Source organism: Crocodylus siamensis, chromosome 2, assembly GCF_052110815.1.
Source record: "Crocodylus siamensis isolate JL-2025a chromosome 2, ASM5211081v1, whole genome shotgun sequence".
In the NCBI taxonomy this organism is placed as follows: domain Eukaryota; kingdom Metazoa; phylum Chordata; order Crocodylia; family Crocodylidae; genus Crocodylus; species Crocodylus siamensis.
In genome coordinates this window covers 32118048-32134079 of record NC_143396.1, presented here as the reverse complement: position 1 = coordinate 32134079, position 16032 = coordinate 32118048, and the positions used below count along the sequence as shown (strand labels likewise).

The 16032-nt window shown below is 44.1% G+C and overlaps 1 protein-coding gene across 4 annotated transcripts in view; it reads left to right on the top strand.

The window, feature by feature from the left end:
* The first annotated feature begins 603 nt into the window (after positions 1-603).
* Positions 604-16032, top strand: part of TAPT1 (transmembrane anterior posterior transformation 1) — an 89555-nt gene continuing 74126 nt past the window's right edge. For all 4 annotated transcript variants that reach the window (XM_090035635.1, XM_090035637.1, XM_090035634.1 and 1 more), the window contains exons 1-2: positions 604-895; positions 4674-4804. In XM_090035635.1, coding sequence (XP_089891761.1) covers positions 652-895; positions 4674-4804 — 375 coding nt within the window. In that variant the 5' untranslated portion in view covers positions 604-651. The remainder of the gene's footprint in view (positions 896-4673; positions 4805-16032) is intronic.

Here is a 16032-nt window from a genome sequence, read left to right as displayed (position 1 = left end):
TGGGTTCGCCACTGTTGGCTTTATAGTTAATGATCGACTCTTCAAAGCCTTCTCCCATGGTCAGGCCATTTGATTGAGCAGGGTATAGCTGGTTCCCTTCAATCCTTTGCCCTTGGCACTGCAACACTGCCCAGCCTCTGGCTGCCGTAGGACACGGTGTGACACGATGCCCTGCTGTGCCTCCAAATTTAAGATGGAGAGAAACCAGCTCTGAAGCCGTTGCATATTTTCAACTTTGGCTGCCTCCTTTTCAAGCCGGATGGACCTTTCTGCGACCTGATCATTACTTTCCCCAACCTGGTCTAAACTTATGGCACGATTCAGCAGTCAGTAGCATTGTACATGTAACGTGTGACACGGGCCCGAGTTAGGGCACAGGCGCTGTTTCTTCTCTGTCCCTGCCTTGTAGCCTCGAGGCAGTGGCTGTACAGCCTCGCTCGCAGCCAGGACGGGCTGAGCCCTGCGCCATACCCAGGCTCAACCCCGCCCCGCCTCTGCCAAGATGACGCCCAGCGGGTCCCCAGGAGGAGGCAAGCGTCATGGGTCGCGCGGCGATGACGCGAGGCGGGGGCGGGGCCCGCGGGGTGATGACGCGAGGCGGGGGCGGGGCCTGCGGTGTTGAGCGCGTCTGTGGCGCTGCGGGCGGCGAACATGGCGGGTGTTGCGGACGCCGCCGCCGGAGCTCCGGGCAGTGGTGGGGATGGCAGGCGCGGAGGCGCCCAGGAGCAGCCAGCGCCGCTCGGCGTAGGCTGGGGGGAGGCGAAGGGCAGCTGGGCGAGCGGCGAGACGCGGCCGCCGCCTGCCGAGCCCGGCCAACTGCCGCCGCCGCAGCGCACCGAGACGCTGGGCTTCTACGAGAGCGACCGCGGCCGGAGGAAGAAGCAGAGTCTCTCGGGTGAGCGCCGGGCCGGGGCTGCGCTCCCTTCCCCCCTCCTCCCCTCCCTGGAAACTTCGGCCCCGAGGCGGTTTTCGCTCCTGTCCTCGGTTTGGCCCCGCGTCGGGGACGGGCGGGAGTCGCGCGGCTCCCGCGGGCTGTTGTGCAATGGGCTGGAGGCCGCCTCTAGCTGGGGGCCCCTTCGGGGCTGCCTCTCAACCAGAGCCAGACACGGGTATAGGTGGCCACCTGGGTGGACAGAAAGGGGGTCTGAAAATGGTAATGTTTTGATTATTATTATCGTCATTACTCTGGCAGAGAGGGGTGGGGGCTGATGATCTACGAATCCTGGTGGCCCCGGGTGAACGTTTATGTCAGGGGCTGCAAGATCATCGTGTCCAGCCCCCTGCACTAGGCAGGGAAGTTGGCTGAGTTGGCCCCAGCAAGGTGACAGTTCAGCCTCGCTTGGGGAGTATGTCAAAGGCTCGGTGAACAACTGTTCACCAGGGCGCCCTTGGGGAAAACCAGGAGTAATGGCCACAAACTCTTGGAAGACTGTTTCAAGTTTAATACTAGGAAAAACTTCTTCACAGTTAGCGTGCCCAGGCTGTGGAATAAGCTCCCTCCAGAGGTGGTGCAATCACCTACCCTGGAAATCTTCAAGAGGAGACAGTCTAGGTACAGGACTGCTCTCAGCGCTTGCTTGTTTTTTGACTGTAGCAAAGTAACAGCCGTTCTCCTGCTCTGAGAGGCCACAGCAGGACAAAGCGGTCTTAACTTTCTGGAGTCCTGGCCAAAATCTCCAAGTCTGTCTTGCGAACAGGGTTGGCACAGTAGTAATGCTGCTTGGCACCCTGCAGCTCCTGTGGAAGGATCTCTAGGCACCCCAGGGTGTCACCTTCCCCCTGCTTGAGCATCACAGTCTCAGGACTGTGGGTCTCAAGCTTTTTAGGCTTGAGAAAATGTCAGCTCTTAGCTCTTGCTAGTTTCTCGTGGTGGAAAAATCACAGAGAGTCTTTTGTTGCAGCTTGTCAAAATGTTTTTGACTTTATGGATTCCTGTTTGAAATCCCTGGGTTTATCTTGTAAATCACGGAGTTCACACAACTAACGGTGATAATACTGTGCAGCACCCCACGCGCCCTTAAAAGGATCTCAAAGCACTGTAGGGTACCAGGGCAACCTGGGTGAGAATCACTGTTTTATAAAGGTTGCCTGTGGCTGGTGGATGTTATAAAGCAGTGTTGGGGAATTAGATTGTAGCTTTCACATAAGCTAATTAAATCTTGCCACAAAGTAACTATTTTCCAAGCTAACTGTATGGCAATTCAGATCAGGCTGGGTTTTTGGTTTCCTCTGTCTTGTGTTATGAACTGTTTAACTTCCTTTTTTCAGTCTGTTTTTCTTTCCTTGAAAGGAAAGAAACACTTTGACTAGAAAGCTTCTGATACCAAGCAACAAACTTATCAGAAGTAGAAAATTAGATAATTTTCTTGACCAGGAGAAAAACGTGTGTTAAGCTCCCAGAAATATAACTGTGTATCACAATCTACCTGTGGTCTCCCTCCGTTAACCAAATGTCAGCCTCTGATTCTCCTGCATTCCAGATAAATGCATTATATCATAAAATTTACAGTGCCATTGATTGTACTTTGTGATATTGATGAAACTGCATTAAGATTTAAATCCTATAATGCTAATGAATTACCTTGATTACAATATTATGAATTGACTTACAGTGAAAGGAAAGCAAAGTGTTTTAAGATGCACACTGTTGTCCTCAAAGTTGAATAATAATTAAATAATAAATCCTATAGTTTCCATACTGGATACATTATTCTGTAAGATGAACTTCATTTTCTTAACATTAATTTTGATAACTTGACGTATGAATTGAAAAGGGTAAGAACCAACAGATTCATAGTCTTTTATTCTTTTTTTGTAAAGAACAAAGGCTAAAAACCTCAGTTGTCAACATTCCCTTAGCTGAAAGTTTAACAGCTAAGAGGACTTTTAGAGTTGCTTCTTACATTGTGCTGAGTACAGAAGAAGTCACTAAATGAATATATATTTTCCTTTATAATGTAAGCAAGACAGTTTGGACAAAGATGCTTCGTGGAAGTCAGAAAGTGAAATACTTTTTCTACTTTTTAAGTTTGAATTGATTCACTCTTGGCGCATTATGAAAAAAGGGTGTTGGGTGGGGGGGTGTTTTTGGGTTCAGGGAGATGAGCAGCTTGCCACTCTGGAATTATGCATAAATTGTTCTGTCAAGAGCAGTGGTGATGAGTTGTTTTCTGCACTCTCAACATGTTTTTTCCCCTTTTCTGTTTAGTGGTTTTTAACATATAGGTACTTGACTGTTAAGTGTACTCTGTGTAAATTGATTTTGTTGTTTTAATAAATTGTTCAAAACGTCTTACTTCTGGGGGAGGTTGCATTTTTTTAGCAGCCTGAATGGACATCACTGAGTTTAGAGTTGAATTATGCATGAAGTAGGGACAAGTGTCAGTTCATCATCCATTTCCTAATCCAGTTAGTCCTTTTGAAAGTTAGTATTTTAAAAACATAATAAAAGCTAAATTAAATTCTTCTGGGAATTATTTGAAAGAAATAACCTAAGATTTGACCAAAGTTTAATTTACAAGATAAAATGTTTGCAGTTAAATTATGGGGGAAATTGCTAGTTATAAATGTTAAAAAATGACAGTATGATAGTGATATGTATTTTTATTATAAAAGCAATTAGCATGTATAAGCTAATTCAGAAAGCTGTTGCTTAAAATAGCCTGAGTTGCCTAGTTTTTTGTTTTGGTTGGGGGGGGTTGTGATGCACTTTTACATTGACTTCTTTTAGTGTAGATTAACAAACATGAGCATCTGTCTGTGAAGATTAAAAACTCTTAAGTCCACGTAGAAAGGAAAATTTTGTCTAAATGGACTGACTCTTAAAAATTAACCAACTGGGTTTCTGTTACTCACTGAAGAAACTGTTCCTTTTCCTTGGAGAAATTATGAATATTTCACAAAGGGTTTGTGGTTTGTTTGACTTTTTTTTAATACTGGTGGTGATTGCTCCACAAATTGATAAATCAAGATATTTGGTTCTCTCCCCAGGAATAGCCACATTGCAAAATTGTTTTGAATGACTATTACCTGAGCTGAGCTGCTCTAATTCTTTCCCAGTGATTTACTGGAGAACTTGTGTGTTCCTTTGGGCAGATTGGGGGAATTATGTGAAAGTATTGAAGGACTGCCGACACTTAGGTAGCTTAGCCTATGTCCACAGCACAGGATTGATGAGTTACCTTGAATGAAAGCAGTGCCTGGGTTCAGGCTTGCAGCCCAAAGATGCACTAGCTAGCTGGAGTTGAAAGAACCCCTTAAGCAGGATGTTTCAAATCCCTCAAAGCTAAATATATTTTAGAATTTTCTTATAATGAGGCTGAGTCCAATTTACAAACTTTATTCAGCGTAGCTGTGTTAGGATGTGAAGAGAAAAGATCGTTGACAATGTGAGCTGCGCTGGTATAACTTATTTCACTTAATAGAGCCGTGGTGAATAAGCTACAGTAGCAAAAGTCCAGTTCTGCTAACTGAAGCTGCGTTGCTGCTGAGACTGTTTTGTCAATATGATTCTAGTGGCCCAGATTGGAGGTTATAGGTAGCTTTCTTTTCTACATGAAGACCTTTTTTGTAATAAAAAAGTGAAAGCACAGTTAAGTTTCGTATTTGGAGCTCATGTTTGATATGCGTTCAGTATAGATTTGACTTGTTTGTATCTATTTTTCTCTATGCAGATCTGTCGTTGCTGAGGTTCATCAGTGGTGAGCTAACAAGAGGTTACTTCCTTGAACATAATGAAGCAAAGTACACAGAACGGAGAGAGAGAGTATATACGTGTATGCGAATACCAAGAGAATTGGAAAAGGTATTTTTCTTTAAGTTGTCTATATTGGTTTATACTTTGTCTGTGACCATAATGTTAAAGCCATTTAATTCTTCCATTTTCCTTTTTTTTAAAGGAAAAGGTTTTTCTATAAATCAGTTGCAATCAGTGATAGCTTGGTTGCAGATTCAGAAAAAAATGTATATTTTGCTTTTCTTTTATGGTTCAAGCAGCAGTGGATGATTGCATGTTTTTTTTTTAGAGGCGTACCCATACATAGATGTGATATTGGCTTGGTACTGATATAAAGAAACTTATTTCCATTGGAAATCGGCCTGATATGGCTTTTTAATTTGGCTGATAAATGGCCTGTGAATGCGCAGCCACAGCGCAACATATAGGCAGCGAGGAGCACAGCCCATCAGCTTGAACAGCAGTGTCCAGGTGGTACAGGGAGCCCTGCCCTCCAACCCTCCCGGATGAGCAGCAGGAGCAGCTTCCTATCGTGGTGGAAGGGGAGAGGGGAAGAGAAGGGGTTTGAGGGGGCAGATCAAGGTCCCTCTCGGTGAGTGGGGCTGGGCCTGGGATGGGCTGGGACAAGTATTGCCCGGCTGGGACAAGTATTGCCCAGCTGGGGCAGAGTAGGTGTAGGACGGAGCCATGACTTGTTGCCGGGGGGGGGGAGCAGGGAGGTGGTTCCTGCTGCTGTGCACCGCTTATCCAGGAGGGCATGGTGGGGTGGGGTGCTTCTGGATCGGGGCAGGGCTGGGGCTGCGCTTGGGGTGGGGCTATGGGGGTGGGCTGCAGCCACCCTAAAATTTGTTGTAGCCCCCTCAGTGTCATGGCTGCCCACCTTTGGCAGAGCCCTGGCCTGGCGTAGATCCATGGACATGACCCTTCCTCCCACCCTCCTGGATGAGCAGCTTCCAGACGAGCAACGCAGTAGTGGAAGCCACCTGCCCTACTCTCCCCTTCCCCCTTTGCCCCATGCCCCCCAGATGAGCCAGGGCTCCATCCTGTGCCTGCCCAACCGTAACTAGGCACTGCTTTCCCCAGCCTCTGGCCCAGCCCCAGCTTCACTCCCTCCCTCAACGTGGGAGGTCTCAATCTGCCCCTCCCCTCCCCCTTTCCCTTCTACCACAACAGACTTACTAGCTGGACACTGCTCTTCAAGGTGCCATGCTGGTATCAGAAATCAGATTGGTATTGGCCGATATGCCACTTTAAAAATCAGCTATCTGTATCAGCCCCAAAAATCTCTGTTGGTACACCCCTAATACTATTGATACGGTTGGCAGAAGGGAGGAGGCTGTTGAGATCTTGTGACTCAATTAAAAGTCCAGGGTACCAACAAATGGATCAGAATTTTTCCCTTCTAAAGGCAGAAGTTGAAGAAAAATAGCATTTTTGATCCCAGAATTTGCTCTTGCAGTAAAGCCTGTCTTAATCTAAAAGTTGTTTGGAGGAATAAAATGGCAGCGGCTCTGTAAAATTATGCTGTTGTACTGTTCCCTCCCTGTAAGATTGCAACTTAATTTTTGATAAATTTCTCCCACATCCCTCAGAAGAATCTTCATAGAAAAGAACATGATCCTCAGAATTCACCTGTCTTCTAGAGGTTTTATTAAACAAAATATAGATTTTGTTTGGGGAGTGGAAGGATTCCTGATTTGTCAAGTGGTATGTTTAGAAAGTCTAACTTTTGATATCTGAAAGATCTAAAATGAAAGAGGTTAAAATTACTTCTTCACATTATATCTAGTTAAGATCTAGCATACAGGATCAAATGTCTGTTGATGAGACTTTGATTTTAAAAACTTGCACTTTTAGAATAGTAAGGTAAGTTTACACTGTAATTTGTAGGTAGCCTGAGAGAGAGCTGGGAAACAGAGATGGACCAATGAAAAATTGCAGGGGACCTGAAGAGTAAGTGTGGAATTCAGTGAAAGGGATTTTTCTTTTTTTTTTTTTGCTGCTAAACCTTTGTTATCTCTATTTTCTTATTAGCAGTAGCTCATGACAACCTCCATAAAGAGGAGTGAGAGGTATCAAAAACTTGTTAATTTGTCAGTCGCCCAAGATATGTCAGTGGGAAGAGCCAACTGCCAAGCCTTTTCTTGTTTGACTTAGTCTTAATGGGTATCACTTTTGACCCAGTGGATTTTATAGACTTGTTGGTTTTTAAACCTGTTTGAGTTTGAAAAAGGTTGACTTAGGAGTTCTTGAGAGTACTAACATTTCGTATGATAGCTTTCCTTTTCTTCCTTTAAAGGTGGAAAATGCATTTGATGACCACTCTTGCACTGCACCATTCAGAATAGCAGTTGCCTCATCAGGATTTAAAAATGTGTGTGGGATGAGAAGGAGGAATGCCCCCCTGAGATGCTGTGCACTCAGTCTCTTCTCTTTTCTTCCTTGCCTGCCTTTTCTGAAGATATTGGAACTACAGGTGTAGAGGCCCTGTTCCTTTAGACCTTAGATTTAAGAACTGTAGGGTAGAATATTTGCAGTGAGACCTCATGAAGAGGTGACATTAATAAGAGCTACCAGAGTGAAAGACAAGATTCCCTTTTTATTTTGCTCCACTATTCAACACTTCTTTGTTTTCATGGATACCTGATTTTTTTTCCCCGAATTCTTTATGGATCTGTCATAAAACATAATTAGTGTTCTGATAATATATCAGTAAGTTTAATGGCAAAACTTCTAACATTGTTTAGCAGTGATAATTATTAGAACAAGGAAAAGGAGAGGAAATATTAGTGCTAAGGTTAAACATGAAATCCAGACACTTGAAAGTATGGAAATTCACATTTTAGGTATGTAAACTGCCTGCCTAATAATGCCAACCTGCCATATTCTCTGATGAGTTCCTTTCATAGCTATTTCATAAAGTGACACAATTTTTTTTTTTAGGGCTTTTTCCTCTAATGTCTTTAAGAAGCTGCCTGCTACTTGTATCTAAATGTTTTCTATTTTATAGACTCTGTAACCTAGGGCAGGGGTTGTCAACCAGGGGTATGCGCAGGCGGGCAGGGACGGAGCTCTGCCACACACCATCCCATGCTGCTGCCGCCCACCCAACCAAACAAGGGAGGCGGGGGAAGCTTGAGCCAGTGGCTACTGCCACTGTGCATCTGGTTGCGTGCCATGGCCCCCTGTCCCCTCCACTCCGTGTCTGGCCATGTGCCAACACTCCCCTCCACCCCCCACTTGGTGGCCAGGGGGTACACTGCTCTGTGTCTGGCCACCTGGGTGTACAATGGTTGAAAAAAGTTTAAAACTTCTGACCTACGGTGTTCACCAAAGAAATGGTAGCATACATGTCCAGAAACTGCACTCATGGCTGTTGCTACCACGTTCAACAATTTTTTTTTTTATATTACTCTTTTGGCCCCCTATTTTTCTGTGATCATATATTTGATTTTGCAAGGCTAGGTTAGATCTGAAGAAGAGAGCTACCTATAGCTTTCTATCTTTAGACTAAATTATGATGCCTCTTAGCAGCTGTCTTTTGCTCTAAAGGGATTTTGGTGTTGGAACAGTGAGTATTTGCATTTTACTCCTGACAAAAGTCATAGTCTTGTATTGCACCTGACTAAAATGATATTTTAAGAGTTTGTCAAATAGCATTGCTGCTTTAAAAACTCCATTATTTGTTGTATCCCAGTAGGTCTGTTTTGCCCTGCTTTGATCAGGTTTTTGGTTCAAACTCTTGCCATTACCGCACGCCAAAGCTTTTTTTGGCAGAGCTTACATATTAGCAAAATAGAGCATTTGCTGATATGCTTAACAAAAAGCCTCATTGCTAGAAAAGCTCTGCCTGCAAATAATGTCTATAGATGGGCATTACATATGTATCAAGATAAAAGCCTTTCTCCTGGCAAAAAAAAAACCCCATACAAATATTCAAGGGGGCTTCTTGCAGAAGAGCACTGGGTCTTCCACAAGAAAATGAGAGCATTTCTGCTAAAGCATTCTCTCTTCCCACATTGACTTGAATAGCTGTACACTTCTTTTGGGGTGAACCTCATACCAACACTTCAGTCATTAGTTATGAATTAGGATCTCATTGCAAAAGGACAAAGCAGAAGACCATTCATATCCCAGATGGTTTATAATATGTGAGACATCAAATGAACACTCACCTTTTGATTTGTACAAGAATACAATAAGAAAATACTGGTCAGTGCCCCACGTGTTGTTTTCAGCCTAGTAGTAGTTTAATTTAAGCATAAAAGTAGGCCCTGAGGGGGATTGATATTCCCGTATCCAGAAATACCCAATGGTCACACCTACAGTGAGCAGAGAGCTTTGTTGAAAACTGCCCCAATTTAAATGACATCATACTGATCTGTAAAAGGGAGACTCCTCAGTGATTGGGCATGGAGTTGTTCTGGGAGTTAGTGCCTTCCCTTGCTGGCAGAAGCAGCATGTTTCCCTTATTAGTTGTGGAGACAGCCTTCCAAACATGAGCTGAGTGGAACCTGAGCAATGCTGATGGCATTTGTTACAAGTAGTTCTGGTGCTTCTGTGAGTGCGGAGTCATTTCTCCTCAGAGACTTTTCAACTTTCACTTTTGCTGCCTGGAGCCCTAAAGAATACAGTGAAACTGACCAAAAAAAAAAAAGGCCTTTCCAAATATTAGCAAAGAAAGCTATAAAGAGCTACTGAAGTAGTCCTGGAAATACTCATTGGGATTTGAAATCTGGACATAAGAATGCCTAGAAGTGAAACAGCGGTTACCATTGCAGAAGTCAGAAAGCTGAAAGACCTATGCTAGTAGAAACATACAAATCAGAGTGGGAAGGTTGAAACAATGCAATGTCTTTTCATGACAGCCAGGAGTCATTTGGTAGTGGACAACAGAGTTGAGAGAGGATTAAAATTGGTTTGAAAGAGAAAAGACAATGAAAATAATATTAAAGACTGCCATGGAAAAAGTAAAAATGGGTTAGAGGCCATAAGGTCTAATAAGGCAAGAGGAAACAAAGTTAGTTAGTTTTCTGAAAATGAAAAAAAAACCACTTCAGTTAAATACATAACACAGTAAACAGGGCAAAAGTTAAATTCCTTTAGATTTGTATCACCATGGGTGGTTGGGTATAATAATTATATACATCTTTTATGAGGTCACTAGTTTGGGGGCAAATAGCTGAATAAATATCTCAAGACTTAGCATACTAGTGAGATCAACAATGATATTTGTGTGCACAAAAAAAGCAAGAACTGTTTGTTATGGAATCTCATTGAAGCTGTTTGAAGGCAGCAGTTCACTGTAATCTTAGTGCCATCACACCTGGAATATTTGCAGCTGAAGACCCTACTATTTAGTTTAGTCTGGGGGAGAAAAATAATTAAAAAGCAGAAATCTGGCCAGTAGGGTTCCTTGTGGGCTAGATCTTGTTCACTGGCAAGCAGTCCAGGGATTTATGCCACTACTTGCCCTATCACTGACATATCTCCTGTGGATCTCTGGACCTTGGATTTTGGTAGTGGGTTCTGTACTGAAATCCCAGTGCTGCTGCAAGTTCCGCAGGCCAGATAACATGGTCATCTGGGCTGTATCTGGCCTGTGGGCTATGTTTGAGAATTTCTGGTTTAGTTAAATAAGAGGAAATGAATCTGTCAAAGAAGGGTCAAATAGGAAGCATTAAGCTAAGGGAAGGTTGTTGAGGATACTACAGGAGGAAAATAAACTGAAGAATAGAAGCAAAATGAATAAAGGCTGATCCACAATGATCTTAAATAAGACATAAGAAAAACTAAGTGAAGATGCCAGCTTTTTAAAATGAAGGCATCAAGGTAGGAATGAAGAGATCCTACTTCTCTACTACTCATGGCTTGATACACTAGAGAAGCAGGACTTCATAGTGTACACAAGTGCCCCTAGTTAATGTTTTAAGCTGAGAGAAGGTATTTTTCTGTTTGTATAGGCATATCATGTCCCCAGCAGAGATGAGCTAAGTTGCTGTAAGGCCTGTTCTATTAATGCATTTCTGTTCTCCCCAAGAGTTTTGCTAGCATAGTTGCCATATTTTCTTGCATAATTTACATGCACCTTTTCCCTCAAAATCAGCTGCTAGAAATTGGGGTTTTAAGCAGGGAAATACAGTAACAACAGACTATGACATGGGAGCTTCTGGTGTGGAGGGGAGCGGGGAGGGGAATATTGCTTCCTGTTCTTCTCTTTCCTTGGCAGAGGTTGACTTAGCAGAAGCCTCTGTCTGGGCACCTGGGGTATAACTTCTTTGTATTCCTAATGAAGAGCCAGGGGCCTCAATTGACTCACCAGAAGCTGCTGGCTATGACTGGGCCCTCAGCTGACCTGGCAGGTGCTGTTGGCTGCCCAGCCAGTTCAACTCATGAGGGGTCAGGCAGTTTGACTCAGCTCACAACACCTGTGGCTATGGAGTTAATAGAGCAGCCACAACGTTTTGGTTTCACTCCTGTTTCACCCCCCCCCACCCAAGCTGCTGCTGCTTATACTTTCCCAGGGAAAATATGCTACTTACCAGTATTTTCAAGGAAGGTTTTTGTGTTTTCCTCTTCCTTCTGCATTTCAAAAAGAGGCATGTCTTATTTAGATTACATTGTATGTGAGAGAATGTGGTATCTCATCTAGGGCTTGTTATCTTTTTTCATTACTAGCTAACATGGCTGCATTGGCAAAACTTTGTAATATGAACCAGGCCCCAGGAAATCAAACTGCAATCTCTAATTTGAAAGCAGATGGACCACTGTGTGTTGCTTGTTGTTCTACACAGATATATTTAAAAAATAGGGGGATAATGGGATGAATTTAAGTCTTGCTAGAAAAGTCCAGATTGTTGTGGATCCACACATTTGTCAAACAGAAAACTGGCAGAGAGATTGCAAACAGTGGACGATCGATCATGAGAAACTAGATTTTTTTTTTTTAATTTACAAATATCCAGTGACATGCTGGAGGGTTTATTGTTGGCCTGCTTTGGGTTTTTTTTTTGATTTTTGAAATGCATAGATTTGGAAGTAGTAACAAGTAACATTTAGTATAATCTCAGAATTTGAAGTTGGTGAGCATTGGTATAGACCAAGGTTGGGCAGTTATTTGGGCTGAAGGGCCACTTAAGTTTTGGTCAGCTGTGAGGGTGGAGGGAGAAATACCAGTTGATCCTATCTGGCCCGCCAGGCACTGCCACAAGCCTGAGGAGGGAGGTCTGTGTGCTATTTTGTTCTGCCACAGCCAGGGCCAGGCTAGGCTGTGCAGCACACAGAGTCCTGTGCCCCACCACATCCATTTCCCCTGCTCAACTTCCTATTGGCGCTGCACAGTCCTGGCACAGCAGCCGTTGGCAGCTGGGTCTGCATGGGATGGCCTGCGATGCAGTGTGTTGAGTAGCTGTCCCACCCATCTGCTGCAATGAGTTCCTACTGGCAAGTCACATTGCGAAAGTTGGGGGCAGCTGCCCCAGTCTTAGCCCCTCTATGGCCAGCACACTTACCTCCCAGTGGCACTGCGGTGGCAGCTTCTCATCATAGCAGGTGGGCAAGGTTGGTTATCCAGTGCACTGCATGGTGCCCAGTCCTGAGTGGGCTTGGCTGCCAGTGGCCACAGTGTCAGGACTGTGCAGTGCCAACAGGAAGCCAAGCGGTGGGAGGGAGGATGGATGTGGGGCAGGGAGGGAGGGGCAGAGGAGTCTGCGTGCTGCCTGGTCCAGCCCAGCCTTGGCTGCGGCAGACCAGAGTGGCACATGGCGCAGCCCTTCCTCCTCAGGCACTCAGCAGTGGCCAGCAGGCCAAATGGTTATATCTGGTCTGCCAATTTATCCTCACAGGCTGTATTTTGCCCCCACTCTGGCACGTACCAAAATAATACACTGGGCCTTACCGTGGATAGAAGCATGGACAGAAAATGACAATGCTGAGCCCAGGTAGTCTCAAGAGAGTGCATCTAGGAAACAGAATCTGAAATAGCAAGAAGGGTAAAGAAATCTGGGAAGCATTTTGAGACCCATTTAACTTTATTTAGCCCACTTGCCAAGTTTTAACCTGCAGGTGGAGACGTGCTTCAGTTGGAGTACTTGCATGCTTACGTGTAGGTGCTTGAACCACCTCCGATGGCAGACTGTTCCAGACCTTGGGGACTCGGACAGTAAAGAAATTCTTCCTTATGTCCAGCCTGAAACAGTCTTGCAGGAGTTTGTGACCGTTCGACCTCGTCATCCCTTGGGGCGCTCTGGTGAACAAACGTTCCCCCAGATCCTGGTGGTCACCCCTGATAAACTTATAGGTGGCCATCAGATCACCCCTGAGCCTACGCTTTTCCAGGCTAAAGAGTCCCATGTCTCTCAGCCTGTCATCGTAAGATCTGTTTTCCCGACCTCTGATCATGCGTGTGGCTCTCCTCTGGACTCTCTCAAACTTTTCTACATCCTTTTTGAATTGTGGAGCCCAAAACTGGACGCAGTACTCTAGCTGCGGCCTCACCAAGGCCGAGTACAAGGGGAGAATGATGTCCCAGGATTTGCTCGAGAAGCATCTATGGATGCAAGCCAGCGTTTTGGTCGCTTTATTAGCCGCGGCATTGCATTGCAGGCTTATGTTCATCTTGTGGTCAATGATGACCCCCAAGTCTCTTTCTTCTGTGGTGCTATCCAACGTAGCACTGCCGAGCCTATAAGGATGCTGCAGGTTTTTCCTCCCAAGGTGGAGAACCCTGCATTTTTTGGTGTTAAACACCATCAGGTTCTCGTCTGCCCATTTGCTGAGCTTGTCCATGTCAGCCTGGATCACCCGCCTATCTTCTGGTGTGGATGCTTTGCCCCAAAGTTTGGTGTCATCGGCGAACTTGGCCAGTCTGTTCCTGACTCCAATGTCCACATCATTAAACAGTATGTTGAACAGTATGGGTCCAAGGACAAAGCCTTGAGGGACCCCACTGGTTACAGGGCACCACGATGAGTGACTGCCATCAATTACAACCCTCTGGGTCCGACCATGGAGCCAATTTCCCAGCCAGCGGATCGTGGTGGAGCCAAGGCCACAACTGGCCAGTTTGGCCAAGTATCATGGGATACCAGATCAAAAGCTTTTTTGAAGTCAAGATATATGACAGCAATCTCTTCTCCCTCGTTCAGGTGATAGGTCACCTGGTCGTAGAAGGAAATGAGATTGGTCAAACAAGACCTACCTGCAACAAACCCGTGCTGGCTATCCCTTAAGATGTTAGCCTGGGCCAGTCCCTCAGGGATGGCCTCCTTAATAAACTTTTCTAAGATCTTCCCCAGGATAGAAGTCAGTTCCTTCTGTGTTCAGGTGACAGGGTCTATTGATGAGGAGGCCAAAGCAGTAGATGTGGTATACCTTGACTTTAGTACAGGGTGGATTTGATTTAAATCACTGGGAGGGAAGCGTTAGTTAAATCATTGTTTTCTCTAAAAAGTACATTCTTGTTTGATATAACCTCTGTTCAGGGCTATAGAAATAGGCTTCAGGACGGCCAGCATATGTTCTACATTACTCTTTAGCCCAATGTTGAAAACTTTGACTATGACAATTCCATCTATTTTTGTCACAATTTTGTTCACAAATTGTCATCAGATTAGGTCGGTTCTCAATATACTCAAAACAGTCCACTACTGAGTTCCATCATGCATTTTGTGTGAGATTTAGTTTGGTTCTTCCTGCTTTCTTTGGAGCAGCTGCTGCACAGTGGTTCTTACGGAAGTATTTTGCAATTTCAACAAAATTCTGCTATAATATTTCTCTGTTTCTTCTGCCCCTCTTCCTTGCACTTGTCTCCAGACTCCTCCTTGCCTGAATCTATTCCACCTTCAACAGTCCTCTTTTCATTTAACTTCTTGAAACTTTGCACTTTTAGAGAGAGATAAAGGCTTCACTCTGTGTACGTGTAATTTGTAGAGAGACAATAGTGTTGATGGGTACATAGTCAGGTCTGTTATTTCTCATCTCCATATACTGCTTTTAACAAGGATGTTATCTCTGGAGGGACAAATCCACAATTTGAGAACTAAAACAAAGCATCACAGAGATGGTTAATGGGATCTTCTAGACTGAGCACTGAATCCTATTGGGTAGAGTCATTTTCTTTAATCTTTATTAATCTATAGAGGAGCCTCTGAGAACCCCATAAAATTGGGCCCCTAATATAATCCATGGCCTGTTGTGACCTATTTATAAAAGGTTTCTAAAAAGGTTACATGAATATATTGTCTCAAACAGTATATGATTAAAAATAATAATCCCTATTCCGTGATGATATCTTTGAGTTTAAACGTATCTTAAATTAAAACTAGATAGATTTATTTAAAAAAAGCATCTTTACAAAAACATTTTTTAAAACCTGATTAAATAAAACAAATCTGATTTAAATTATAAAATCTAACTTTTTTATTTTTTTTTTTAATTGTTGATTGTTATCCACCCTGCTTTAATAAGGTTTTTGACACTGTCTCCCACTACATTGTCATTAGTAAGCTAAGGAAATGCAGACTAGATGGAAGTATTGTAAGGTGGATACAAAACGGGTTAGATCATCATACTTGGTGTGTTGTCCTCAATGGCTCAATGTCTAGCTGGCAGGAAGTATCAAGTGGGCTTCTGCAGGGGTCTGTTCTGAGTCTGGTATTATTCAACATCCTCATTAACTATTTGGATGAAGGGATTAACTGCACACCTAAAAAATATGCAAATGACACCAAGTTGGGTGGAATTGCAGATTCTCTGGAGGGCAGGGCTAATATCCAGAATAACCTGATCAACTGGAGAAATGGTCCACAATCAATCAGATAAAATTCAGTAAGAACAAGTGGAAAGTCCTACACTTTGGGCGGAATAACCACATGCATGCACAAATACAGACTGAGCAACAACTGGCTAGGCTGCAGTACTGCAGAGAAGGACCTGTGGGTTATGATGGATCATAAGCTGGCTGTAAGCCGACAGCTCCTCTTGCTGTAAAAAAGGCCAGCAGCATTCTAGGTTGTATTAACAGGATTGTCACTTGCAAATCAAGGAAAGCGATTCTTCCACTGAATTCAGCACTAGTGAGGTCTCGCCTGGAGTACCATTTGTGTTTTTGGGCCCCATTCTTTAAGAAAAATGTGAACAGTTTAGAAAGAGTCCAGCACAGGGCAACACAAATTATTAGAGGATTTGGAGGAAAGGCTGAAAGAGCTAGGGTTATTTAGCTTGGGGAAGAGAAGACTGTCTGCTTTTGCCCCCCAAAATGGTTAGGGGGCTGGGGAACATGACTTATGAGGAGAGGC